The sequence below is a fragment of the Rhamphochromis longiceps genome, linkage group LG14 (genome assembly GCF_057381845.1).
Source record: "Rhamphochromis longiceps isolate RC_006_pf linkage group LG14, R_longiceps_female_GT1.1, whole genome shotgun sequence".
Taxonomy (NCBI): Eukaryota; Metazoa; Chordata; class Actinopteri; order Cichliformes; family Cichlidae; genus Rhamphochromis; species Rhamphochromis longiceps.
The window spans coordinates 35,740,212-35,767,247 of record NC_140570.1 but is presented as its reverse complement, the minus strand read 5'-3'; the positions used below and the strand labels follow the sequence as shown (position 1 = coordinate 35,767,247).

General features: G+C 39.9%; 3 protein-coding genes and 1 long non-coding RNA gene across 4 annotated transcripts; 1 reads left to right on the top strand and 3 right to left on the bottom strand.

Annotated features, from left to right (window-relative positions):
• Positions 1-1,101: 1,101 nt before the first annotated feature.
• Positions 1,102-9,000, bottom strand: LOC146654561 (cytochrome P450 2F3-like). Its single transcript, XM_085381118.1, has 9 exons — positions 7,990-9,000; positions 7,613-7,775; positions 7,334-7,483; positions 6,739-6,899; positions 6,400-6,576; positions 3,007-3,148; positions 2,697-2,884; positions 2,449-2,590; positions 1,102-2,306 (listed from the first exon to the last, which is right to left on the bottom strand). Exons 1-9 carry the CDS (start codon positions 8,158-8,160, stop codon positions 2,125-2,127), a joined length of 1,476 nt encoding a protein of 491 aa, XP_085237244.1. The 5' UTR covers positions 8,161-9,000; the 3' UTR covers positions 1,102-2,124.
• Positions 9,001-9,008: 8 nt separating this feature from the next.
• LOC146654560 (cytochrome P450 2F3-like) lies at positions 9,009-18,170 on the bottom strand. The gene is made up of 9 exons (XM_085381120.1): positions 17,934-18,170; positions 17,580-17,742; positions 17,301-17,450; positions 15,488-15,648; positions 15,134-15,310; positions 12,090-12,231; positions 11,775-11,962; positions 11,527-11,668; positions 9,009-10,256 (listed from the first exon to the last, which is right to left on the bottom strand). Exons 1-9 carry the CDS (start codon positions 18,102-18,104, stop codon positions 10,075-10,077), a joined length of 1,476 nt encoding a protein of 491 aa, XP_085237246.1. The 5' UTR covers positions 18,105-18,170; the 3' UTR covers positions 9,009-10,074.
• Positions 18,171-18,300: 130 nt separating this feature from the next.
• On the top strand, positions 18,301-20,960 carry LOC146654559 (uncharacterized). The gene is made up of 2 exons (XR_014907273.1): positions 18,301-18,475; positions 19,767-20,960. It is a non-coding gene; the product is annotated as an uncharacterized LOC146654559 (long non-coding RNA).
• On the bottom strand, positions 20,784-25,674 carry LOC146654558 (uncharacterized). Its single transcript, XM_085380568.1, has 5 exons — positions 25,602-25,674; positions 22,898-23,156; positions 22,612-22,645; positions 22,281-22,467; positions 20,784-21,604 (listed from the first exon to the last, which is right to left on the bottom strand). Exons 1-5 carry the CDS (start codon positions 25,654-25,656, stop codon positions 21,249-21,251), a joined length of 891 nt encoding a protein of 296 aa, XP_085236694.1. The 5' UTR covers positions 25,657-25,674; the 3' UTR covers positions 20,784-21,248.
• Between the last annotated feature and the right edge of the window lie 1,362 nt (positions 25,675-27,036).

Below are 27,036 nucleotides of genomic sequence, written 5' to 3'. Positions count from 1 at the left end.
ATATATATATACAGAGACAATATAAATAAAATATACGAAGGGGATAAATAGAATAAATAGGAATAAAAATAAAAATACAAGTGAATTGCACATTTCAAGTATTGAGTCTATTGCACCGTTGACTATTTACAAAAGTATTGCACAGTGAGGTGAAGAGGCACTACAGCTTAGTTGTTGCCCCCTTCCTTTGTCCTCCTGTTTCCCCTCCCTCTCCCCTCCAGGGAGGAGTTAAACAGTCTGATGGCGTGTGGGACAAAGGCGTTTTTAAGTCTGTTAGTTCTTGTCTTTGGGAGAAGCAACCTGTCACTGAACAGACTCTTCTGGTTGTTAATGGCCGTGTGCAGAGGATGTCTGGCATTGTCCATAATGTCCATCAGTTTCTTTAATGTCCTTTTCTCTGCCACTGTCACCAGAGTGTCCAGCTTCATGCCGACCACAGAGCTAGCCCTCCTGATCAGTTTCTCCAGCCTGGATGAGTCCTTCTTTGCTGTGCTGCTCCCCCAGCACACCACAGCATAGAAAAGTACTCCAGCAACCACCGACTGGTAAAACATCCTCAGGAGCTTCCTGCAGATGTTAAAAGACCTCAGCCTCCTGAGGAAGTACAGTCGGCTTTGGGCTTTTTTATACAGGTGCTCTGTGTTGCATGACCAGCAAACTGTTACATGAGCAAGACAGCCAAGGAGGTAAAGGCTTGCAGACTTAGCGGTCTGGATGTTGGATGAGAGGTTGCGGGTTTGGTGGTCGGAGATAGATGTGGATGAGATGATAAACTTTGCCTGTTCTATTTTTAAAATAATTACTTAAAATGTGTTTCTTAAAGCTTTCAGCTTTGAGGTCGGTTTCACAGTGAGCGCTCTGTTTCTATAGTCTTAAATTTAGCGCAACTAATCCCACAAGTTATCCACTTACTTTTTATAACCTTCTTCCATAAAAATGTAATTATTTAGAGCTGTTAGTTTTGGTGTTCATGAAAAAAAACCTGAAACAATCAAACAATCAAAGAGTGAATGTAATAAAAGCCAATACTAAGATGTTAGTTTTGAAGCAACGTCTCACACAGGAGAGCAATTTTAAATGAATTTACTTTGAAGTCCGTGTTAGACTTAATTAATGTATTTTTTTCTGTACAGTTTTAACAACAATGATGAGACTGTTTACATAAAAGCTTTTACAATTTGTTGAATGATAGGTTTGTAGCATAAACCTATTCGCTGGAACGTTAAGGACAATTCAACTGCACAGCAAAAAGCATTAAACACCAAGTAGGCAAAGTTCTTCGTGTTTTGAGGGAGAGAACCACGACAAGCGCCGTTCCTTCGCTTGACCCCAGTCGCTCTCGTCCGCTCCCCCGTAACACTGCTCTTTTATTGAGGTTACATGAATATACATAGGTTCATTAACATATGACGTCTACATACAAACAAAGAGTACCTTGCCTGTGCGTTGTGTAAGTGTGCGTGTGTGTGTGTGTGGGGGGGGGGGTCAGAGTGTGACCCCATAAATGACTTCCCTAAACCTGCTAATCTTGAAGTCCAGCAGTTCATCTAAACAAAAGGCACTTAGCCTAAAACAGATATAGATACGTTCATCCTACCATAAAACAATAAGACAATGTACGACCTCTCCCATGCTCCCAGAATGTGGGTGTGAAAGCCAGAGCACTCTGGAATGCACACAAAGCCTTTGAAGACTATTAAGGATCACACATCCTATCACTACACAATCGATTGTACACCTCTAAGCATATATGGTTAAATATTTCTAAGCATAAATGACAATAAACAATACAAATCTAACATTGATAGGTGTGTAGTTTTTTTAAAAGTAACTATTGGTTAAAATCAGTAGTAATCTTTATTGGATAGAGAGAAAAAAAATCTAATTAATACAAGAAAAAATAACTCACTAAAGAAAAGGAATACATGACTGAAAAAACACAAATTGCAATTGTGTTGAGGTAAAAGATTTACATGTGATGGTCTTGTGTTCTACATCAGTGAGGTACTAGCAAACTAACTGTAAAATAAACATCTAATCACTGTTTCACAAGAAGCTGATGAAGACATCCTTGTTGGAGTGCTTCAACCAGACTATAACTCTGTCTGAACAAATTCATCTCTTTTAACGAGGTGTGGCCATGATATGGTATCTGCAGGGCACATTCATAAAACTGCTGTTTTCAGGAATGAGGTTTATACTGTCAGGGCCTCCAGCACAGGAAAAAGTGAAATCCTGCAGCAATGATACTATAAAGATAAAAAGCTCCATACGGGCCAGAGACTCGCCAACACAGTTTCTCTTCCCTGTAGAGATACACAAAGGACTCTGATTAAAAATAATTGCTTTTCACTGTAAATATCAAGATATTTGGAAAAAAATTATTCTTTTGCATGATTTAACATGCAAAAGAACTGGATGATCAATAACTGTGTGTTGACTCTTTACCTGCAGAGAATGGCATGAATGCAGGACTTTTCTTAAAGTTGCCATTATTGTCCAAGAAGTGCTGGGGGTTGAAGGACCTGGGAGTGGCCCATTGCTTTTCCTCTTTTAGCACAGAGTGCAACAGCGGAATAATTACAGTGTCCTATTCAAAACATATATCTTGTTAGTGTTGCTGCTTTCAACATTATTCTCTGACTTGATATACAATAGATTCTGTACTACACATGAGATCTTGGAATTGAGAATACCTTTGGGATTGTATAACCCCTGAAGGATATATCATTCAGTGTGTAGTGAGGGAGGCTGAGAGGGACATGGTCAAAAAAACGTTGCACTTCATGGATGACAGCAAGTGAAAAAGGGAGGGACTTCCTGTCCTCCATCCTGGGACAACGGCCTTTTCCAATAACAGTGTCAATCTCTTGCTGCATTTTCTCTGGACACAGCAAAGCAGAAATGATTACCACTCTGATTTGTTTTATACGTCCACCAAGGGACGTATTCCTAACCATAATGTATTAGTATTGAATGTATTATAAAGTAAATTCACAGTTTTACCTTGTTTTGGGGGGTATTTAATCAGCACGCTAAGAGCATATCTCAGGGTGGAGCTGGTGGTCTGTGTTCCAGCCAGAAACAGAGTCATTATTGTAGAGATCAAATTGTCATAGTGGAACTCAGTTGTGGAAATCTCCTTTTCCTGAGAGAAGAAAGTTGTCATTGTTTTTCTGTGCTTCTCTGTACTTCAATCTGTCTCTCTTTATATTTTTTCTCTTTCTGTCTGTGTGAGTGTATATTTGTGTGTGCATCTTGATCTGTTCTGGCTTCTAGCCCGACACATGTCGAGGAGCGTGTCAGGCTACATTTCACTGTGTGTTATACTTGTATAACTATGCATGTGACAAATAAAGAACCTTGAACCTTGAACCTGAAATCAAGTAAATCAAAGGCCTTACTTTTATGCTCAGCTCTCTCTTCACCAGCTGGATATCATTTACATTACTGCAACTATCACCAATCCATCTGTCAATCTCCCATGTCCCTCTCCTCTCACTTGGGAATAAAACCCTGAGATACTTAAAGCTAACCACTAGCAGCACTTGGGTGCACTTTTCCAGCTGAGAACCTTGACCTTAAACTTGGAAGCGCCAATTCTCATTTCCACCACTTCACACTTGGCTACAAACCATTCCAGTTCAAGTTGAAGGTCATCACTTGATGTAACCAACAGAACCACATAATCTGTAAAGGTCAGGGAGATTGTGAGACCCCCAAAGTGGAATCCTTCCACCACTTTGCTACACCTAGAAATTCTGTCCATAAAAAAGTGGACAGAATGACACCGCAGCAATTAAAACAACAAACGGCTGCGCGCGCTCGGAGTGCACCAGTGAAGACAATGCATTCATCATCACAGAGCATGCCGTGAGGAACACCTTCAGGAGGGTGAACACCAGGAAGGCAGCAGGACCAGATGCAATCCCTGGCCGGGTCCTGAGAGCCTGCGCTGACCAGCTAGCAGCGGTGTTCACGGAAATCTTCAACCTTTCACTGGCCCAAGCAGTGGTTCCCACGTGCTTCAAACAGTCCATCATTGTCCCTGTTCCAAAGAAACAAACAGCCCGCTTGCCACAATGACTACCGTCCAGTAGCACTGACTTCAGTTGTAATGAAGTGTTTTGAAAGACTGATAAGAGATCGCATCACTTCTTCACTTCCTGTCACCATCGACTCACTTCAGTTTGCTTACTGGACTAATCGTTCCAGAGACGACGCCATAGCTCACCTGCTCCACACATCCCTGAGTCACCTGGACACTGGCAGAGGGAGTTATGTTAGGATGCTGTTCGTGGACTACAGTTCAGCATTCAACACAATAATTCCCTCTAAGTTTTTCACCAAGTTGACGGATCTAGGACTCAGCTCATCACTGTGTCAGTGGATCCTCAACTTCCTCACAGACAGACCCCAATCAGTGAGGGTGGCAAAACAAGTCTCCATCTCACTCAGCACTGGAGTGCCTCAGGGCTGTGTTTGAAGCCCCCTGCTGTACTCACTGTACACTTATGACTGTGTAGCCACATCAGACACCACCTCCATTGTCAAGTTTGCTGACGACACTGTTGTTGTGGGCCTGATCTCCGACAACATCGAGACGGCCTACCTGGAGGAGATTAGGAACCTGGAGACCTGGTGCCAGGAGAATAATCTCCTCCTAAACATCAGCAAGACTAAGGAGCTGATCGTGGACTTCACTACAAAGCAGGCGAGGAATTACAAGCCCCTCAGTTCTACAGTGAGGCTAGTCACGTGCTCTAATGTTGTGATGTGGACATTAATGTGCTCTCTGTGCAGAGGAGTTTTTTTTGTTTCCTGTTCTCATGCTGTCCTCCCATAGGTGCCCAGCGTGAGAAGAGGTCTCTTTTTTTCCTCTTGTACTTTTCCCATTGTTGTGTAATTTTTCAGTGTTTTCTCTGCAACGCTGCCAATCTCCGACTGTATTCCCATGTGATGTCTTTGTTGTGTGTGTAAGTCGGGGGGGGTCCTATTCCTCTGCGGGGCAACCTGCATATGGCCAATAAACCAATAAAGCATTCATTCAATTCAATCATCAGTGGCACGCCAGTGTAGAGAGTGGACAGTTTCCGATACCTGGGTGTCCACATCACTCAGGACCTGTCATTGTCCTGTCACATCAACACCCTGGTTAAGAAAGCCCGTCAGCGTCTCTTCTTCCTCAGAAGACTTAGAGACTTCCATCTGCCACTGAAGGTGCTCAAGAACTTTTACTCCTGCACCATCGAGAGCATCCTGACGGGAAACCTCTGCACCTGGTTTGGGAACAGCACCAAGCAGGACAGACGAGATCTGCAAAGACTGGTGCGCTCAGCCGAACGCATCATTCAATCAGAGCTCCCTGACCTGCTGTCCATCTACACCAAGCGGTGCAAGACCAAAGCCAGGAAGATTATGATGGACCTCTCCCATCCCAACAATGGACTCTTCTCACTGTTGAGGTCTGGGAAGCGCTTCCGCTCCCTTAAGGCCAAAACAGAGAGAATGAGGAGGAGCTTCTTCCCCCAGGCTATTCGGGCCCTGAACCAGGTGTAGGACTGGACTCTCCCACACATATCACATCACCACATGCACTCTGTTTTTTCTTCATGCACACTTCCTATAATTTATAATCTCTTTCTGCTATTTGCACATTTTTTTTACTGTAAATTTCTAAGTTAAATCTGTAAATTTTGTATAACCTGTAAATTGTAAATACTGTAAAACCACTGTCATTTCGGGCATTGCACAGCTACAAGCATTTCACCTCATGTCATACTGTGTATGGTTGCGTGTGTGACAAATAAAATTTGAATTTGAACTCTGAACTGTTGTTAAGCACATTAGTGCAAAAGACTGTAAGTGCACAGTCCCCAACCGGAAGGGGCAGGGAAACAACTCACTTGTCCACCAGTGAAACTTCCAATGTGCAGGCGAAAAACTGAGGAGATACAAGTATACTGATTGAAACACCAGATTGGCACTGAGTCCAGACCCTCAAAAGGAGTTTGGTTCCAGAGCCTGTGCAATGTGTTGAAATAAGCCTGACCACATCTAGCTGGGGGTCTTTTAATTTAACATCATGCTCCTTACCCACTAGAAAGATAATGTTCCTTGTCCCAAAACCCTTCTTCATAGGGATTATCTGAATCAGTTTTCATTTGGTCCCTTAGCCAGGACAAGTTTGCCTTAGGAGACTCTGTCACAAACAAATTCCTCCAACAACATGCAAACCTTTCCATCACAAGAAGGCAATTCACAGAGGAGTGTTTAAAATCATTCATAGCAAGATTAGGAAATTTTTAGCACTTTAGATTATATTAATTGCCTAGATTAATAAACACAGTATTTGGAGTTTTGAGCTTTCTTTGATAAATTATGCTTAAGTTTTCCAACCTGGTTGATTCGAATAAGGAAGGAGTCTATGTAGTCTCGTGGGGAGCTGGGGTCCAATGTGTCTTTGTGTTCTTGGATCTTCATCTTGATAAACTTTCTCACTTCTTCATACTCTGCAAAAACTTTTTGATGGGGGCCAGGAAGATGGTCCATGAGTTTCGGAAAGAGGTTGTACATCTGTTGTAAAGAAACATAGCAACATACATTCTTGTGAAGAGACAATGATACATCTACTGTGTTTGGATCATTTTTACAGTATGATTTTCAAAAGACGTATATACTATTATACAAAATATGAAAACCAAATTAAAAAGCATTTCTATTTAATTTTTAATTTACCTGACCCACAGGGCTGCCGTTAACGTTTTCTATTTGAAAAAGTATGGTAAGAAGGCGTAAGAACTGCTTGTCTTCATAGCTGAACCGTTGACCAAAAACCAGGCAGCAGATCACGTTAGACACAGTACAGCTCAATAAGAATGTGGGGTCAAATGGTGCACCTGCAAGAGAAGAGGAATCATCTGTCAGATTAACTAAGGACTTCACTTTAGTTATGACATGCCCACACTTCCAACTTTCCCACTGTTTAGTCAGTTTTTTAAAGAGATTTAAAGAGTATGTTTGTTGGCACATGGCTTTCCCAAATAACAGTTTTCATGCATTTGAATGTGTTTTCTGAGATCAGTTGTTGTGCATCCTGATGTGTTAACAACCTGAAGCTCACAAAAACACTGTTTTAGTAGATCATATTGTGTTTTTTGGGTGGCTGTGGTGGGTGTCAATTCAGTACTGGAAAATAATAGGTTAGTGGCATTAGCCCACTGTGGTATGTTTCTATCTTGCTAAACTTAAGACTGATTATATTCAATTAGTGTTATAGTGTCCTGTAATATTTAGGGCATGTGAAATGACCTTTCAGCACCTGAAATTATACCTTTTAATTTATGTATGTGAGCCCTCATATGTTCACTCTCTTCTTGGATCCATTCTTCCATCCCCTTGCGTCCCATCCCAAAGTCTCTTAGAGTGGTCATTGTGAAGCGTCGCAGCTGACGCCAGCGTTCCCCGTTACTGCTCCCTATACCTGAAAGGTTAAACCACTTACCAAAGTAATGGAAGAGAAGCCATGCTGGTTCATGAAAGAATTAAACACTAGGAAACAAAATCACTTGTGCCTTGACAAAGACAACATATTTAAGTGATCACGCTTTACCATATTTCTTGTTAGGGTTGTGTATTAATGGAGTTGGGGCTCTGCCTGTGAAGTCATCTGCTTGATCCACCAAGGCTTCTTTCACAGCATCATATCCTACCAGAACTACTGTCCGCTGCCAGCCTAGGTATACTGTCATCACTGGCCCATAGGTTTCACTGAACTAAAGATAGGTAAAATGATTTATTTAAATCATTTAAATTAAATAAATCATTTATTTAAATGCGCATTCATCTGAAATTTTGTCTAAATGCCAACATGCTGTTAAAGTTAAATTTGGTGTGTTTATAGAAAGTATGCGAGTCTCCTCAAATTACGAGAAAATATATTGTACAACTTAAAAAACCGCACAAATATTTTAAAAAGTGAACTCTTACCTTAACAAAGCTTTTAAAAGGTGCTTTTTTGTCTATCTGTAGAAGGTTTCCTATGAGAGGAAGTGCAGTGGGTCCTGGAGGCAAATGCCAGTTCCTTTTGTGTTTTATATTAAACATCCACAGCAGAACTAAGATTAAACCTGCTAAGATCACAGTTGCACAAGATTCCATCCTGCTCTATATAATATAAAAACTATAAAATAATGAAAAAAAATACAAGACAGCAGCAAGTCAAGGAACTAGAAGCAAAAAGAAATTTCAACAAGACTCAGGGTTATGAGAAATATGAAGTTCACACTACAGCTACACAAATAAAGCAACAGAGAGCCCTGTTGAAAGAAGAACTCAAAGACAATATCAATTGGGATTAAGACTGCAAAGTCTAACTAAGAGTAAAACTATACTAATAGAACAGGATAAATCAAACTGTAATAAAAACAGAACTTAATATGCCAGCAACCCAAAAGCCTGGCTCCAAGACCCAGGACAGTCACACATAGGAGATGTTTATATTTAACAGGGAGTTTGCGTAAGCATGGAATAGGACACTGGTGAGCTTATTGATTAACCACTCTTCTTAGTTAACCTTTAATTTATTATGTTTTTTAGAATTTTTTTAAAACTGTCAAATGTTTTATTGCGGCTCCAAAACCAACAGCAGCGGCAGGCTAGACGACACACAACAATAAACACGTTAAATGCACTTCTGAGCTATTTGTTCTTGCAATCATTTTTGATAGGTCTTTATCAATTGAGTTCTGTCTTGCTGGGGGTCACAGACTTCTGCAAAAATGTACTAACATGATAGTATATTGTACAAACATGAAAAGTATATTGTTAGAACAATAAAGTTTTCACGTATAACGTGATATACCTCTGTTGTTTTATTGCCTGGGTGTCAGCTCTACGCTTCCATAGAAAATACTATGATTTAAATTTTAAAGCAAAATTTCACACATGAGAACAATTTTTTTTTAATTTACTTTGTCCTTGTTAGGCTTTTTTTTGCGGGGGGGGTTGTAAAGTTTTAACAGCCATGATGAGACTATTTACATAAAAACCTTAATGATTTGTTGATAGGTGTAAAGCCATTTACAGTAGTTATTGGTTAATAATAGTAGAAATATTTATTGCCTGTAGAGGAAAAATAGTCCAATTAATACAAGAAACAATAACTCTTTTTTAAAAAAAGGAAACAAAAAACAATACATGACAAAAAACAGAAAGCACAGTTATGATGAGATGAAAGATTTACATGTAATGGTCTTGTGTTCTACATCAGTGAGGTACTAGCAAACTACTGACCCTGAACGCATCAGAAACACACTGTGATCATTTAGGTAGTCTGCATGGAATTGACTTGGCCTCAAGCAAGTTAGAGACATAGTTGGTGCTTCCAACCGTCCACTTTCCTTTCCACTTAGCGTTACAAGGTGCTGGGTCCTTACCAGCTGTCAAAGGGAAAGAGAGAGGATAACCTCGGACTCTCTTTGCAGGGTTCACGTGTGTTTACCCCAAAGTGGCGTAGTTAAAAATGTGCTATATTGACCCAAAAGAGGTCAAAGTAATCTCTGCAGAAAACCAGCTGCGTTAACATTGTGCTACACTTGTAGCTGAATAGATCATTGGAGAGAATGTTATTAAAGCAAATACTAAGATTTTAATGTTGAAACAACATTTCAGACAGGAGAGCAATTTTTAATTCATTCACGTTAATCCTTGTATTTTTTTGTTTTCTACAGTTTCAACAATGATGATGAGACTGAGTATTTATATAAAAGTCTTTATGATTTGTTGATAGGTGTAAAGCCATTTAGTAGATAGTAGTAATATTTATTGCTTGTAGAGAAAAACAGTCCATTAATCAACTCATAAAAAAAAAGAAGAATAAATGACAAAAAACATAAACACAGTTATAATGAGATGAAAGATTTTCATGTAATGGTTGTGTGTTCTACATCAGTGAGGTACTAGCAAACTAACTGTAAAATAAACATCAAATCACTGTTTCACAAGAAGCTGATGAAGACATCCTTGTTCGAGTGCTTCAACCAGACTATAACTCTGTCTGAACAAATCATGTTTTTAACGAGGTGTGGCCATGATATGGTATCTACAGGGCACATTAAGAAAACTGCTGTATTCGGGAATGAGATTTATACTGTCAGGGCCTCCAGGACAGGAAAAAGTGAAATCCTGCAGCAATGATACTATGAAAATAAAAAGTTCCATACGGGCCAGAGACTCGCCAACACAGTTTCTCTTCCCTGTAGAGATACACAAAGGACTCTGATTAAAAATAACTGCAGGGCTCTAGACTAACTTTTTGTCACGGTTGCACTTGTTTTCTAAGGTGCGCCAGCACAAAAGTTAGGTGCACCCAAATTTTTCAACCACATTGCTTACCACCACAATTTTACATATTCACTTTTTTTCGGGGGGGGGCAGCTGTCCATACAGACAGTATTGATTTGTAAATGACAATCTTGTCAACACAAAGTTCTTTATTTGGAGCACAGTTCTACAACAAACATAAGTGACTGAAAAAGTGCTTGTGCTTTAAGTGCTTCACTGAGCTGAAATTGAAACTTAATACATCTCAAGATATATTAAAGAAAAGGAAATCTTAATTAAAAAGACCTCAAAGTGTCTGATAAGCCTTCAAATTGAACATCTCAGTATCTGAACATCTAAACAGCTTGATATCTTATAGATTATCCTCCACTGCAGTCACATGCCCCTCAGATGGCCAACTCCTGTAATTTGGCCTTTTTCCCATTTTTTTCTTGTGTGTTCGGGATGACACCTATAAACTTCACATACGCGACATCATTACTGTATGTAGGGTTTACGTTCAAGCCATTTTTCTTGTGAAGAATTATTTCGGACGTACAATAGGCATATTGTAACATTACATAGGCAATGTTAAACTTAATCATCATCTTGGCCTCCTCTGGTGACCTGTTTGCTGCAAACGTATATGGCTCATTATCTTATGCCATCTCCAGACCAGTGTTAGACACAACCTGAGAGGTTGATGGCTCCGTGTCATAGCACTGGCTACGGACGGATCAGGCCTTAAGGAAAAAGTTATCAATCGTTCTTTTCATCTTTTATCATTACCCACAGCTATATCTACTTCTATCGGGCCTAGGCTACTCACACCTCTCTATTCGCCTGCACTTTCAAACGTACACACACGCAGGCCTACAGAAATATGTGGACCACAGCTATTCAGAGAGGTCTCTAAATGGTTTAGACCATGATATGGGCATAGTGTGTGTCTGTTGTTGACCACACGGAGACTTTCAGAGTTGTAGGGACATTTTCTTTTACTCGAATGGCTGGTCACACCGGTGCGAACTAGGATTTTTTTAGTCACACCATTGAGAAATTAGGTTGCATGTGTGTCCAAACTGGTCACATTCTAGAGCCCTGAATTGCTTTTCACTGTAAATATCAAGATATTTGGAAAAAAAAAATTACGTCAACATGCAAAAGAACTGGATGATCAATAACTGTGTGTTGACTCTTTACCTGCAGAGAATGGCATGAATGCAGGACTTTTCTTAAAGTTGCCATTATTGTCCAAGAAGTGCTGGGGGTTGAAGGACCTGGGAGTGGCCCATTGCTTTTCCTCTTTTAGCACAGAGTGCAACAGCGGAATAATTACAGTGTCCTATTCAAAACATATATCTTGTTAGTGTTGCTGCTTTCAACATTATTCTCTGACTTGATATACAATAGATTCTGTACTACACATGAGATCTTGGAATTGAAAATACCTTTGGGATTGTATAACCCCTGAAGGATATGTCATTCAGTGTGTAGTGAGGGATGCTGAGAGGGATAAGGTCAAGAAAACGCTGCACTTCATGGATGACAGCAAGTGAAAAATGGAGGGACTTCCTGTCCTCCATCCTGGGACAACGGCCTTTTCCAATAACAGTGTCAATTTCTTGCTGCATTTTCTCTGGACACAGCAAAGCAGAAATGATTACCACTCTGATTTGTTTTATACGTCCACCAAGGGACGTATTCCTAACCATAATGTATTAGGGCTCGTAAAGTAAATTCAAGGTCTTGTTTTGTAAACTTACCCTGTATTTTGGGGTATTTAATCAGCACGCTAAGAGCATATCTCAGGGTGGAGCTGGTGCTTTGTGTTCCAGCCATAAACAGAGTCATTATTGTAGAGACCAAATTGTCATAGTGGAACTCAGTTGTGGAAATCTCCTTTTCCTGAGAGAAGAAAGTTGCCATTGTTCTCAGAATATCTTTATCGTCATTTTAACAAGTACAACAAAATAAATGCAGTCCCTGCCTTGTCAAGCAAAGTTTAAAATATAATTACAAATGAAATATAAAAAAAGAGGCAGAAGACTATATTCAGTAATAATTAATAGAACCTTATTGCACATAAGCACTGTTGCACAGGATGTCACAGGATGTCATCCATTGCACAGTATTTGTCGGGCTAATTGTAGGTGATTACCTGTAATTCAGTACCCTAACAGCTGCAGGGTAGATGTTGCTATTTAGTCTATTAGTCTTTGTTCTGATGCTTTTATATCTATTGCCTGATGGGAGCGGTTCAAACAGGTTATGAGGGGGGCTTCCTACTTTCCTGAGACAGCGAGAACGGTGCAGTTGGTCCAGACAGGGTAAAGAACAGGCAATGATCCCCTGGGGCAGGGGTGTCAAACTCAAATACACAGTGGGCCAAAATGCAAAACTAGAACAAGGTCGCAGGCTAACATTAATGTTTATTGAAAAATATCTTCCTCCAGATTTAAGAATGAATCTCTTCTTATGGACTCAAACAAGTTTTGCTGAAAAACTGAATGTGGAACAAGCAAAGCTTAATACTAAACAATGTATATATTAGCTGTATAATACCAGTAGGCCAGCTCTAATAGTAATTTGGTATGGCTTGGCGGGCCAGAGTTTGACACCTATGCCCTGGGGAATCTTTACAATCCCCTGAAGTGGTTTCTTCTGTGCTGTTGTCCAGCTGGAAAACCACACACAGAGACAGTAGCATAGAATGCTCTCGATAGAACATCGATAGAAGGACATCAGCAGCCTTTGAGGGATGTTATTTTTACTGAGGATTCTCAGGAAATAAAGTCTCTGCTAAACCTTCTGTGCCAGCTCTGCTGTGTTCAGACCCAAGGACGTGTCCTCCGTGATGTGAACCCGGAGGACACGTCTCCGGGTTCACATCACGGAGCTGATGCTGATGGCCAAGGAGATGTGGGGGCCACCTTTACCCTTTCTGTGCGATTTTTCAGAACTCCAGCGCTTCTTTGTCCTTGTTGGTCTCTCCTCATTTTCCTCTCTCTATTTTTTCTTTCTGTCTGTGTGAGTGTATAATTGTGTGTGCATCTAACCATGTCTGGTGTTGCAGGGGCAGAATCTGTTCTGGCTTCTAGCCGTTTGTCCCTGCACACCTGAGGTGAATGACCTCATCTGTTTGTCATCAGTTGATTATCTTGCCATTATTTTTTATTATTTATTTTTTAAGATGGGAGAGATCCTTCGATATTCATCTGAGCATTGAACTAACTACATTAGTGAAACCAACTTCTCAAGTAATAAGTTTGATTATGGTTTGTTCCTTGATTTTAACTTAGTGTCATGGTCTGGGTGGAATGCAAATATATTCTAAGCCCCGTTTACAGCTACCAGTCACACTCTTGTTTAACCTAAAGCAACCTGTCAAGCACTTGTAGATTCAGGCACCGAACAGAGTCTCATTGGCAGTGAGCTAGCCAGACAACTGAACATCTCACTGGTTAAGCTAGATCCACCCATTCCTGCCAAAGCCTTAAACGATGAAGGTTTTGCCCACATCAATCATTGCACTGCGCCCGTCGCATTACTAATTTACTTGTAATTACATTACAAACCACGGAGAGACTCTCAACTTTTTCACATTTCATTCTCCAGATACACCACTCATCCTAGGTTTTCCTTGTTTGGAGGTTCACAATCCTCTCTTAGATTGGTCCAGCCAAAGAATTGTTATTTGGAGCCCATTCTGTCATGCCAACTGTCTCGTTTCTGCTCGCCAACCTCAGGCTCCTCAAAGGCTGTCCGAGGAAAACACAGCCGCTGACCTCTCCACTGTTCCCTTTGTGTATCATGACGTGCAGCCATGGAGAAGTACATAAGGGAGTCTCTCACAGCCAGCATCATTCAGCCATCTTCCTCCCCGATAGGGGCCAGTTTCTTTTTTGTTGACAAAAAGGATGGCTGTCTCCGGCCATGTATTGATTTTTGCAGCTTAAATGACATTACAGTTAACTCATTCACTGCCATTGACGTCTATAGACGTCAATTACGTTTTCAATGGGAGGGGCTAGAATACAACCTCGGGCAGCTTGTCAGTGAACATCAGACTGCTTGAAATGTATTTTTCACAAAAAGCTCGTTTTCTCCCTTTTTTTGGTCAAAACAGGCATTTTTGGTGGAACCCACCTCTCTTCTACAGCTGATTACTAAAGAACGGAAAATGGTAGAAACAAGCTTTTTTTTTTTTGGGATGGAAGAAGAGAGTCTGTTCTTCATTTTGGTAGGTTCAGCGTTTATGTGATAACACACAGTTTTCTGTGGCTCTTCAAAAATGAGTAAAAATGCTCAAAAACCCTGGCAGTGAATGAGTTAAGAATAAATAACCTTTACACCTCATCAGCTCCGCAGTTGAACCACTCCAAAGCGCCACAGTCTTCACCAAACTCAACCTTCTAAACCCATATCATCTGGTTCAGATCAAACATGAGGACAAGTGGAAGACAGCTTTTGAACACACACCTGGGACACTTCAAATATCTGGTCATGCCATTTGGTTTAACTAATGCTCCAACATTATGTCCCCACAGCATGTTGCTTTAAGGCTGGCTGAAAATCTGCTCCATGGTCTCCCTAAACTCCCGCACGTTTTTTTCTTTAGCTACTGCTGGTGCTACACTCTGCTGGTAGCCAAAAGTCCATACAGTTGCTTAGGCAATGTAGGTGCAGGACACAGCTAAATTAAGAATATAATTTTTAGCACTTTAGATTTTATTAATTACCTACATTAATAAACACAGTAGTTGTAGTTTTGTGTATTCTTTTATATATTATGCTTAAGTTTTCCAACCTGGTTGATTCGAATAAGGAAGGAGTCTATGTAGTCTCGTGGGGAGCTGGGGTCCAATGTGTCTTTGTGTTCTTGGATCTTCATCTTGATAAACTTTCTCGCCTCTTCATACTCTGCAAAAACTTTGTGGTGGGGGCCAGGAAGATGGTCCATGAGTTTCGGAAAGAGGTTGTACATCTGTTGTAAGGAAGCATAGCACCATACATTCTTGTAAAGCATGTACTGTGTTTGGATAATTTTTCCAGTATGGTTTTCAAAAGATGCAGGACAGACTGATGTATATATTCTTATACAAAATATGAAAACCAAATTTAAAAGCATTTAATTTTTAATTCTGCTCCCACTTTCAGTTACCTGACCCACAGGGCTGCTATTAAGCTTTCCTATATGAGAAAGTATGGTAAGGAAGCGCAAGAACTGCTTGTCTTCATGGCTGAAACGTTGACCAAGAACCAGGCAGCAGATCACGTTAGACACAGTACGGCTCAATGAGAATGTGGGGTCAAATGGTGCACCTGCAAGAGAAGAGGAATCATCTGTCAAATTAACTAAGGACTTCACTTTAGTTATGACATGCCCACACTTCCGACTTTCCCACTGTTTAGTCTGCGCTTCTCCGTTTCAAACTATTACAAGTTTGGTCAATCAACTTTTAAAAAGATTCAAAGCGTATGTTTGTTGGTTTTCCAGAAAATGGTGTTTTCATGCATTTGACTGTGATTTCTGATATCAGTTGTGCATCCTGATGTGTTAACAACCTGAAGCTCACAAAAGCTCTCTGTTTTAGCAGATCATATTGTTTTTTTGGTGGTGGTGGTGGTGGTGGTAGTGGATGTCAATTCAGTAGTGGAGAATATTGGGTTAGTGGGATTAGCCTACTGTAATATGCTTCTGTTTTTCCAAAGTGAAGACTGATTATTTTCCGTTAGTATTGTAGTGTCCTGTTATGTTCATGGACAGCTTATTGTGTTTCCTTTTTGGTTATCTGGCATGATGTGTCAGTGACTTTAACACTGGTCCTTGTCTCTTTCTTTAGAGCATTCTCATGGCAAAGAGTGTGTACATTTGGGACAACCAGAGTTGTAGATGAAAATCGGTATATGGGTGTGGTCACTAGGGATGATAGTGTTCCATATAGTGTTTTATATATCAAAATATATATGTATTTGTTAGGGGTGCAACGATACGCAAAATTCATGGTTCGGTTCGGTACTTTGGTGTCACGGTTGGATATTTTTTCGATACAAAAAACTGTTCATGCTTTTTTAATTTGTCATTTATTAAAATTATAAATATATATTTTAACTCAAACGTACAGTTTTTAAATTTAATGTTGCTGAAACAACAAAGGGATAAAATAATAAATCTATCTGATCGAGAAATCACTCATCGTTGGAAAAGAGAGTTTATTACAGAGAAATGGTTCTTTTCAAAATAAAAGCTATACTATACGCTTCTTCTGGAGTATATTCTCAGCAGCACATTAAACATATCAGGTCCCCATAAGAAGAATCATGTGCTAACGGCTGTCTAAATGACTCAGGTAAAGTTTGTAGCATGCGTGCTTGTTGTTTTTGTCTGCTTCCACTTGTCTTTGCACTAGGATAATGTCGGAGTAAATGTGCAGTCATATTCATTTTGTTCCCACTAGTGCTGTCAGCGTTAATCTCAAATGACGTTAACGCCACAACACGGCAAATCTCCGTTAACGAGCTACCGCGGATCGCCCCGTGCGTGGGGCTGGACGGCGTCAACACGTTAACGAGCAAACTGCGCTAACGCAGTAGTTCCCACCCATGTAATTGAGCATTGCGTGGCACATCTGACATACTGTTTTACTTTGCTTACCTTCAGGGTCATACTTCACATGAAGACCAAAATAGTTCCAAAGGCCAGATCTGAATGAGGGTGGGGGAGGTTCAATTTGCCATGTTGCAATGAGCTTAGCTTCTGTCTTGCTAGCTTGCGCTGCGCTCAGTGGATCTGCGCTGGACAGTGCAGCCTAGGCAGAGTAGTCGAACGCAGATCCACTGAGCTAGTATTTGTTTTCACTTATCAGCATTTCAATTTTTTAATATGTTATATACATATAGGTACCATGCTGTTCATAGTAAACGTAGCTTGGCATATTGCACAGTAGCCCTTTTCACATCAGCTGAAACTATACCTTTTAATTTATGTATGTGAGCCCTCATATGTTCACTCTCTTCTTGGATCCATTCTTCCATCCCCTTGCGTCCCATCCCAAAATCTCTTAGAGTGGTCATTGTGAAGCGTCGCAGCTGACGCCAGCGTTCCCCGTTACTGCTCCCTGTACCTGAAAGGTTAAACCACTTATCAAAGTAATGGAAGAGAAGCCATGCTGATTCATGAAAGAATTAAAGCACTAGGAAACAAATCACTTGTGCCTTGACAAAGACAACATATTTGAGTGATCACGCTTTACCATATTTCTTGTTAGGGTTGTGTAGAACTGGAGTTGGTGCTCTGCCTGTGAAGTCATCTGCTTGATCCACCAAGGCTTCTTTCACAGCATCATATCCTACCAGAACTACTGTCCGCTGCCAGCCTAGGTATACTGTCATCACTGGCCCATAGGTTTCACTGAACTAATAAAAATTTTTTGTTTTAATGATAAGCATTGAGCTTTTTATGAGTTTTATGCAAAAACACACTGCAGTAATTGCACACCCTTAATAAAGTATTCTGATTCTGAAGTGTTAAGATGCTGTTAAATTTAGTCTGTTTGAAGACAGTTTTTACTCTCCTCATATTACAAAATATACTATTGTAAACTTACCTTAAAAAGACTTTTAAAGGGTGCTTTTTTGTCTATCTGTAGAAGGTTTCCTATGAAAGAAAGTGCAGTGGGTCCTGGAGGTAGACGCCTGTTTGTTTTGTTTTTTACATTAAATATCCACAGCAGAGCTAAGATTAGCCCTGCCAAGATCAAAGTTGTAGAAAATTCCATGATGCTGTATAAACTTTCTTATCTTAACTGTTATTATGTTGTCACTTGACAAGAAATAGTTTCAAATGCCAGACTCGAAGGCAAACAACTGAACTAACCCAGAAAATATGTCAGTCTAGATGCAAAAGTAAACAGAAAATGAACACTGACAGGGCACACACAAGGTAAATAAACAGACTGTTATGTTACTGCTTAGTTAATTTCATGTTTTAAATGTTAGTAAAATGCGCCACCCTGTGGCCCCTTTAAGTCGATATTTTGTGACAGTAGAAGAAGAGTTAGACAGGAAGTTCATGTTTTCTTGCTATGCTGTTTCAAGATGGCTGCTCCACATTTGTGTCCTTCTTTGGGTGTTTGTTAAAGCATTGTCTGTAAGTATTTAATGGTAAAAAGCAATGAGACACTCCAAGTGTTGTTTTTATGTGTGATGGACCACAGTTAACAAGTTTTCTATGTGCTATTCATATGTAAATAAGATCGCCAGTTCATATGCTAATTAGCGGTGCTAATCGTCATGCTAGCTTCTCAAATGCATTGTTAGGTCATTGGCACATGTTGTTGTTAAAACAGTACAGATGAGTAATGTACATTTCCACATATGCTTTATTGTTACAGTTTCACAAAATGAAAGAACCAGTAAACTTCATAAGATCTCATCTATTGTCTGGAGTTCCTAGGTTCATGTTTAGCTGTGTGGATAGCTAGTCAGACTTCTAGCGAGGCCATTTCCACAGACACTCTGACAAAGTTTGTAAAGACAATGACTTTCTTAACAATAATAATACATTTTAATTAAAAAAAATAACCTTTCAAAACACTCAAGGACACTGTACACAGCAGAATAGAGACAAGCAAAACAACAACAGGCATAGCAATTTATAAAATTATAAACATAAAACGTAGAGCAAATTTAAAATAGCAGAATGGAGAAGCTCATGTAAAGTAGACTATTGTGAACGGGTGAGTTTTGAGTCTAGATTTAAAAAGAGAGAGGGAGGTGATATTTCTTATATGAGGGGAAAGGGAATTGCAGAGTCGAGGAGCAGAGCAGCAAAAAGCCCTTTGCCCCATGGGGGCTAGCTGGGGGGAAGGGACAGATAATAAGCTCTGTAATAGGAGACTGTGAGCTATGTGATGTAAGGATTCCCAACTTCCTTTTCTGAAGATTGGTATTTTTTTTTTTTTAAACTGTTAAGATTAGCTAAATGTCATTTTTTGCTTATTGACATAAATGTTTGTAAACCAGTTTTACTGAAACTGTTTTTGTGTGAGAACACAATGCAAACTGTATGTAAGGTTCTAGAATGATTATAGGAACAAAATACCTGATCCCTGTGAAGCAAGAGAAGTTAGCAAAGCAAGTTTGCCTAGGAAATAGCAGCTGCCAGGGTGATGTGTAAGTAAGATCAAGAAAACTTTCTGAGAAAACTTGTGGGATTGCTAAAAATGCAAATCAAACACAAATCCCCAAAAAGCCTTCAGTTGATCCAAGATGCTCTTGGAATCATCCCTTAGTTATGCTGCAATACGCATACTCTAATGGGGGCTTCCCATGATCCACTGAGCATTTCTTCTTCACTCACCTTTTTTACTCACTTTGTGTTTACACACCACTCCGCATTTAATCATTAGTCATTATTAATCCCCGGCTTTCTTCCACAGTGTGTCTTTCATCCTGCCTGCCTCCTTCAACCTCAGCCTTCAACCTGGCTGTTCCTTGATTAGCCTGTTTGTTTTTTTTTCCTGTCAAAAGGTAGTTTTTCCTTCCACTGTCAATTGCTTGCTCATAGAGAATCTTTTGATTGTTGGGGTTTTCTCTGCATTATTGTAGGGTCTCTAGCCTTACAACGTAAAGCACCTTGAGGTGATTGTTGTTTTGATTTGTCATCCATCCATTCGCTTCCGTTTATCCTTTCCAGGGTTGCGGGGACGCTGGAGCCTATCCCAGCTGTCATAGGGCGAGAGGCGGGGTACACCCTGGACAGGTTTCCAGTCTGTCGCAGGGCTAACACATAGAGGCACAGACAACCATTCGCACTCACATTTACGCACAGATTCACACCTATGGGCAATTTTGATTAATCAATTAACTTGTTCCCACTAACTGCATGTCTTTGGACTGTGGGGGGAAGCCAGAGTACCCAGAGGGAACTTCAATGATAGAGATGTAATGACATTGCTATTTTAGCTGTTACTCAAACTGTTTTTTGTCTTTTCAGTCAGATTTATATCTACAAGAAATGGTACAACTTGTTCCTTTCAGTGTGGGTAACTCTAACAGGAAAAAGTTGTACTTTACTGTTTGTCCTGGCTGTCAAACAGTAAAGTAATGCCAACCAGTAAGACTTTGGGTATTTTAAAGCAGTCATAATATAATTTTAAAAAAGTGATGCTTATGATAAAAAAAATGAATGGATGTCTTGACTATAATAATCTGCTTGATACACACATTAAGCATGTGCATTTTCAGGTTATGCATATCCCCCTCTTGTACAGATTTGCTTCAAAATCCCTCCTCCCCAGACCCTGGCCTATGTCTGCACTGCTGCAGTTTGTTTGTTCTAGAGAGACAAGCACAAAGTCATGTTGACAAAAGGATTTAATGTGTTAACCTTTAAACTGCATTCCATGTATAATTACACTGTGCACACAGGTGAAAGGGTAATTTCCAAAAGCAGGGCAGAAGACACTGAGAGAAATGTGGACGAGAAAAAAAACATTCAGTTCAGTGAGATCATCTTTTCTCAAATTTATGACACAAATCCAAATCTGAGAAGAAAAAAAAACAAAAAAAAAAACATACCCAATTTCCTTCAGGATCAACCTTCAAGATCAATAAAGTTTTATTGAATTGAACTGAAATCTGAGACTAATATGTTCTTATAAATGTCTGTGTGACTGGAATCAGACTGCTGACCCAGTGAATATCAAGTCATCATGGCATGGAAAAAGTGATACAACACAGACAGTGTTTACAGGAGTAGGGCTTATTTATGATTAACCTGAGGAGCATTGGCACAAAGCCAGGAAGCACACCTTTATTGATTGCTAAATTAGTCCTACAGATTACCCAACAGCTGATTAGTAAATAACAACATACTTATATTACAAACATCAATATAAGGAATTTGAAAGCCCTGTCAACTAAAAAGCAAATCCTCCACAGTCAAATGCATCAAAGTCGGAGTCTCCTTCGAAGTCGAAGCTGTTAAAGTGTGGGGAATCGACATCCTGGCTGCAGGCATGGAAGGAGCCCCCAGCAGAAAGCTCAGAGAAGCCCCCTGTGCCGTGGGCAATTTCTGGGGGTCTTGTGGCAAGGGGAGAGGAAGGGGAGCAGGAATTGAGGTAGCCCAAAGCAGAGGAGGCTGCTGCCCCTCCCATCAGTAAGCATACTGCCCTCACTGCCCGGGCATCACTGCTGTTGCCATGGCGAAGACAGTCGGACACACGGTGAGGTGGTGCCACAGAAACACTACGCAGAGGCTGCCGTGACACATTTGCTGTAAAAGATGTAAATGTTGTTAAATTCACAAATTTATGTGTAGTTTGGCTTATTTACCAGCCAGACAGCATATATTATACTAACTGGCTACTATAATACTATTATACTACTACTGGCAATAGTGTATATGTGTGTACTAGACTTAGTATTCATAAACTACTTAAATTAAATGGGACACAGTAGAAATACAATTAAGCTATATTTTTCATTACTCAAAATTAGATCAAAACACGATTAACCCCAACTCTGCCTCTGTGTGCTCTGTTACGGCTCTGCAGGTGCTTAAGGACACCATCTGTCATGCTCAAAACAACAGAGCACTAAATTATAAAGGAAAAAACAAACATGAATTGTCCAAATGCATCACATTTAGCAAATTAAATTAGTCAGAGCTTCAGTAATTAAGATGCAGTTGTAACTGTAATAAAGCAACAGCTGTGTGACAGATGTGATAATGTGTAGTTTTAGGCATAAATGCTTCAGAAATGTGTATTGTCAAATTTCTGAATGTGCTTCCCATTTGTTTTATTCACAAATCGTTTTATATCCATTAGTTCATTAATTAACCAGATTAGAGTTTTTGTTCATTTGTCTTGTTTTTTCTGTTTTGTGAAATTAATCAGCACCCTTCTTCAATCTACTGTCAAGTAATTACAAATGGCCTAAGAGCTGACCTTGGTTTTGCCCTCTCTCTCTGAAGGAGCCTCCCCGTTCAGTGACCCTAGTCAAAGGAGGGGTGCCCTCACCAACCCTTGGTGACCCGGGGTCTTTATCACTGGCAGAGTCAGGCAGGGGGTCTCTATCTGTGATGCAGGGAGTGAGGCTGCGTTGTCTCTGAAGTGTCAGGGGTGACATGACACCCTAGCAAATTGGAAAAAGTAAACGTTATTATATGACAGAAATAAACAGTCTACAATTGGAACAGGAATCTAACAAATTAGCAGTGAGAAACATAGAGAACACAATTTGTTTTAATATTAAATAAAACAGTGCTACCTAACTCACCTCTCTCACTTTCCTGATGACCTTCAGCCAGAGCCTGTGAAAGATAATGACATGTCATGATGTTTGAAACAGATCCAAAGTTTTATTTTTTATTTTTTCAACAGCAGAAAAGCCTGATAATCACGTGCAGTAAATTTATTTGGTAACAAGTAGAGCAAAGGAAACCTAAATTTCAGAATGTATGTGTGTGTAAATATGCCACCATGTGCAAAACAACTGATAGTGAATGGGTAAAGGACATCTGAGCTCCAGAGGGAAGGAGACAAAGAGAGAGCGTGAGACCTACGTGCAGTCGTCTGGGTTGTCTGAGAGCAGCAGCAGGAACTTGTTCTGTGGCAGGATAAGAGCAAAGCAGCAGTCCCTCCTGCCCCCTGGAGGCAACTTGGGCAGGTCAAGTATTTCTCGTCCCTCTGCAATTGACTCACAGCTGCTATGTAGTGCTACTACTTGGTCTGGAGGGGACTCTGCATCCCGGCACACCAGCAGGTTACCCTCTATGGTCAGCACAAGGTACTTCTCCTTCCACTGCTTAAACATGAAGCCGCCTCCAGAAAAAAGAAAACAGTACAAGTAGGCTCATAAATAGGAGATGAATCAAAAAGTGCCAGAACAGCCAAAACAAGCTGAACAGGAGGTCCTTCTGACTAATCAGACAAACAAGTCCCAAAAAAACAACTGTAAAAAAATAACTGTAGCAAAAGCACAGAGAAAATGTTATGTTATGTTCTGCCATTTATCATATCATCTGAAGTTGTTTTTTCTGAGGCTTATCAGTCTGGTGCTGTTTAGTCTGACTGAAAGAAACTGATGGACATTATGGACAATGCCAGGCATCCTCTGCACACGGCCATTAACAACCAGAAGAGTCTGTTCAGTGACAGGTTGCTTCTCCCAAAGACAAGAACTAACAGACTTAAAAACTCCTTTGTCCCACACGCCATCAGACTGTTTAACTCCTCTCTGGAGGGGAGAGGGAGGGGAAACAGGAGGACAAAGGAGGGGGGAACAACTAAGCTGTGGTGCCTCTTCACCTCACTGTGCAATACCTTTTGTGCAATACTTTTGTAAATAGTCAACGGTGCAATAGACTCAATACTTGAAATGTGCAATTCACTTGTATTTTTATTTTTATTCCTATTTATTATATTTATCCCCTTCGTATATTTTATTTATATTGTCTCTGTATTTATATATATATGTGTGTGTGTATAACTCTGTAACTTCTGTCGGTGCTGTGCTTTTTTGGAAATCGAATTTCCCAGAGGAACCCACCCGAGGGATTAATAAAGTTCTATCTAATCTAATCTAGTCAGAAGTCTCATGTGTTTTTCAATGGAATGTGATGTTTTTTGTTTATGGTTTGACATCTGAGACCGTTTGATCTGATGTCTGACGATGGTTTCCTGAAACCTGAAGATGTCTTAAAATGTACACCATAGCACTGATCAATGACAGTTGATCTGATCTCACTCCCTTTGTTTGTCAGTGTTGTTAGTTTCGGTCATTACTGTTTATAAGGTTAGGGAAACTGGCATTCAGCTGACACTGAAGAAGTCACTTGGATGAGTGACGAAACATTTGTTGCACTGAAAATGTTACATCCAGATGAACAGAATCAACTTTTTGAGAATTCCTTACCTGGATGATTGAACATGAATCAAGATACTTCTGTATTAGTAGTAATGTTACTGCTGGCATTGTATGTCCAGAACTATAACGGTGTTGTTTGTTTGGTTGTATGCTTGTACTTTCACTAACTTAACTGAAAGTTTCACAAACAAATAACACAATTGTTTAATGAGCAGGTTCTTTGATAGAAATGTTCTATTTTTGTCAGTTTCAGTGATATAATTGGATACTTATTGCAGTGGCATAAACACAACTATAACAATGTCCAATAAATTGTTTGGGGGGTTTTATGAGCACAAACAGCAGCCTCAAAATCACACTGATTAAAAATTACAACAGTCAGAGAAAGTCACAGGATCAACTTATGAAAACAACAACAACAATACCAATAATAATACAAAAATAATGATACCTTGTCTTTGAAACAAGGCAGATCCATAATATCAAAAATCAATAGAAACAGCTTGAGTCAAATGTAATGCGTTTTTGTATTAAAAAGAAACTGAAATATTCTCATTTTTGGAACAATGAGTTTTCAGGACAGGACACACACGACGGTGTTAGACTGCAGACAGTAGAAGGTGAGCACATGTTGATAGACAAGATCTGCTTTATTTCTCCATACAGCGGATTAAAGCAGGTGGATTTGCAAGCGAGCAAGGGAGGGGGGTATAGGAATTTTTGATTGATTGTTTGTTATTATGGCGTCTACTATACCTGGGAATACTAATATGACAACAACTGCATTAATTTGACTGCAGATTTCAACCTTTAGATTAATATCCCTAAATTTTATTAGCTCTATTAGTCTGCATAAGTCAAGAGAGGAAGAAAAACATTTGAAGTACCAAAATAGCTACTTAACTGTTATCAACTGTGACACCACTCTGAAATGAAAACAAGGGCAATAAAAAACAGATGTAATATAAGTAAAGAGAGACGCTGGCCAAGAGCCGGTTCATGACTTGGCTTGAAAATCATACTGGCTGGCTCTTAGGCTGACATTGCTCATGTAAGAGTTGGATTGGTGTTCTGAGACAGTGTTGTTTTCCACCGATTGTGAAGTCAGCAGCCATATAATCTATACTGGCTTTAAAAGAATAAACACTAAGAATTTATTACACCTTGGAGAAAATAAGCATAAGACAATCAGAAAATCTAAATTAAAGACATAGTTTGGTCATATTTGACAGCAAAGCAACTGAGATCTTCAAAAAGCCTATATAATTACTAACTTTGGCCTAATTTGCAGAATGAGCACAAAAGGACAGTAAACAAAATCAGACCAAAGCATTCACATCAAACTTTACATGACGACTGCAGAGGGGTTACTGTGGATAAAAGGATAGAAGCAGCCCTACCATATTTTTTGAGGAAGCCTCGATGAACACCTGCTGTGCTCATGTCTGTGGTCATCACAGCAACAGGAACTGAAATGAAAGGCAGAGCACTGATGCTGAAAAATAGGGTAAGAGAAAGAGGGAGAGGGAGAAGCGGGAGAGAGAATAATCCCCACTATTTAGGCCTTCCCTCTTTAAACCCATGCTGTTGTGAGTGGAATTAGAGCCATGCCTGGTTATGCACATATAAACATCATATGAGCATAAGAGGCCCAAATAATCATCACAGCAAAGCATAAATCCCACCAAAAAGATGATTTATGGTTTATACTGCAACCATTACCAGATGTCATGTTGGACACCCTCCCTGAGCAACATACACACACACACGCTTCAATTTCCAGTTCCACACAGAAAATATGAGAGGTGCATAATTGCTTATCATTAAACTGGTAAACCTGTCAAACCTGTATCTTAGCGCATCCCTGCGCCCTTGAATGGCTTCCGAACAAGGGCTCGGATCACCTCCTGCTCAGAGAGATTAAAACAGAGGGATTATTATTCTTGCACAGCTGGAAGCCTGTTGTTGCACTGCTGTGGATAGGCCCAACCAAGATTTTAATCTGTTCAAACCTGGAATATGTGGCCCCATCCAAGTAACCACCTCTAAGATATTACATGTCTTTCATCATCATATATCCAAGTGAGATTAAATGCTATTCACTGTGACATTCTGGGTTTGCTAATCGCTGTTAGAATGACGTTACGTAACAGGAGGGATCTTAGAGAGACGCTCTCATGCTTTGATGAAACTGGTCTTCAATAAATGGGTTGTAAGGTGGTGGTAGTCTGAAAGATGTGGGGGCTAAATACAGGAAGCAGATTTCAGCAAGCAATGTGAAAATAAATGGGCAAAAATATTTACACACCTTCAGTGTACATTGTATATTGTACCTTTAACACCTTGAATACATGAGGCTTAAATCTTTGACCTCTGGTTTAGTGATCTGCCTACAGTAATGTGTAACATGCCACATGGGATCACCAACATGCCAAAGCATTTGTTTGAAATTGTTACTGCAGCCCTTGATGCGTGTCTCTAGGTTTTTGTTCACAGACATATCTGTCTCTGTTTAAAGTTTATGACAAGCAGAGCTATTGAGGAGTTAGTCAAAGCCAGGAGATGACATAAAATCAGATAATCCCACTGGAAATTTTATTTTCCCATCAGACAGCTCCCTTTGAACTCTATGTGTGACAGAAAAACAGGATCTTACACTGTAGCACATAGATATCATTTGCTTTGCTGTCTGTTGCTAATTCAGCGTTTCTATTACTGGCTAATTTCACCAGTGAGCTGAAAATAAAACAGCAGAAAGCTCTCATTGCAAGGTTTAATCTTGTTGCACACCTCTCCAAGCAAAGAACAAACATGAAGTAATAATATCTGGTGTTT

Bases quoted from the DNA above. Each gene is read 5' to 3' on its own strand.
- LOC146654560 (XM_085381120.1), bottom strand. From the start codon at position 18,104: ATGGAATTTTCTACAACTTTGATCTTGGCAGGGCTAATCTTAGCTCTG. The intron at 17,743-17,933 runs GTAAGTTTACAA...AATTTTTATTAG, and splicing joins CCTTTAAAAGTCTTTTTAAG to TTCAGTGAAACCTATGGGCC. The intron at 10,257-11,526 runs GTAAAGAGTCAA...GTATCTCTACAG, and splicing joins ATTCATGCCATTCTCTGCAG to GGAAGAGAAACTGTGTTGGC.
- LOC146654561 (XM_085381118.1), bottom strand. From the start codon at position 8,160: ATGGAATCTTGTGCAACTGTGATCTTAGCAGGTTTAATCTTAGTTCTG. The intron at 7,484-7,612 runs GTAAAGCGTGAT...TTAACCTTTCAG, and splicing joins CAACCCTAACAAGAAATATG to GTATAGGGAGCAGTAACGGG. The intron at 2,307-2,448 runs GTAAAGAGTCAA...GTATCTCTACAG, and splicing joins ATTCATGCCATTCTCTGCAG to GGAAGAGAAACTGTGTTGGC.
- LOC146654558 (XM_085380568.1), bottom strand. From the start codon at position 25,656: ATGACCACAGACATGAGCACAGCAGGTGTTCATCGAGGCTTCCTCAAA. The intron at 22,646-22,897 runs GTAGGTCTCACG...TATCTTTCACAG, and splicing joins GACAACCCAGACGACTGCAC to GCTCTGGCTGAAGGTCATCA. The intron at 21,605-22,280 runs GTCAGCTCTTAG...CATCTTTTACAG, and splicing joins AGAGAGAGGGCAAAACCAAG to CAAATGTGTCACGGCAGCCT.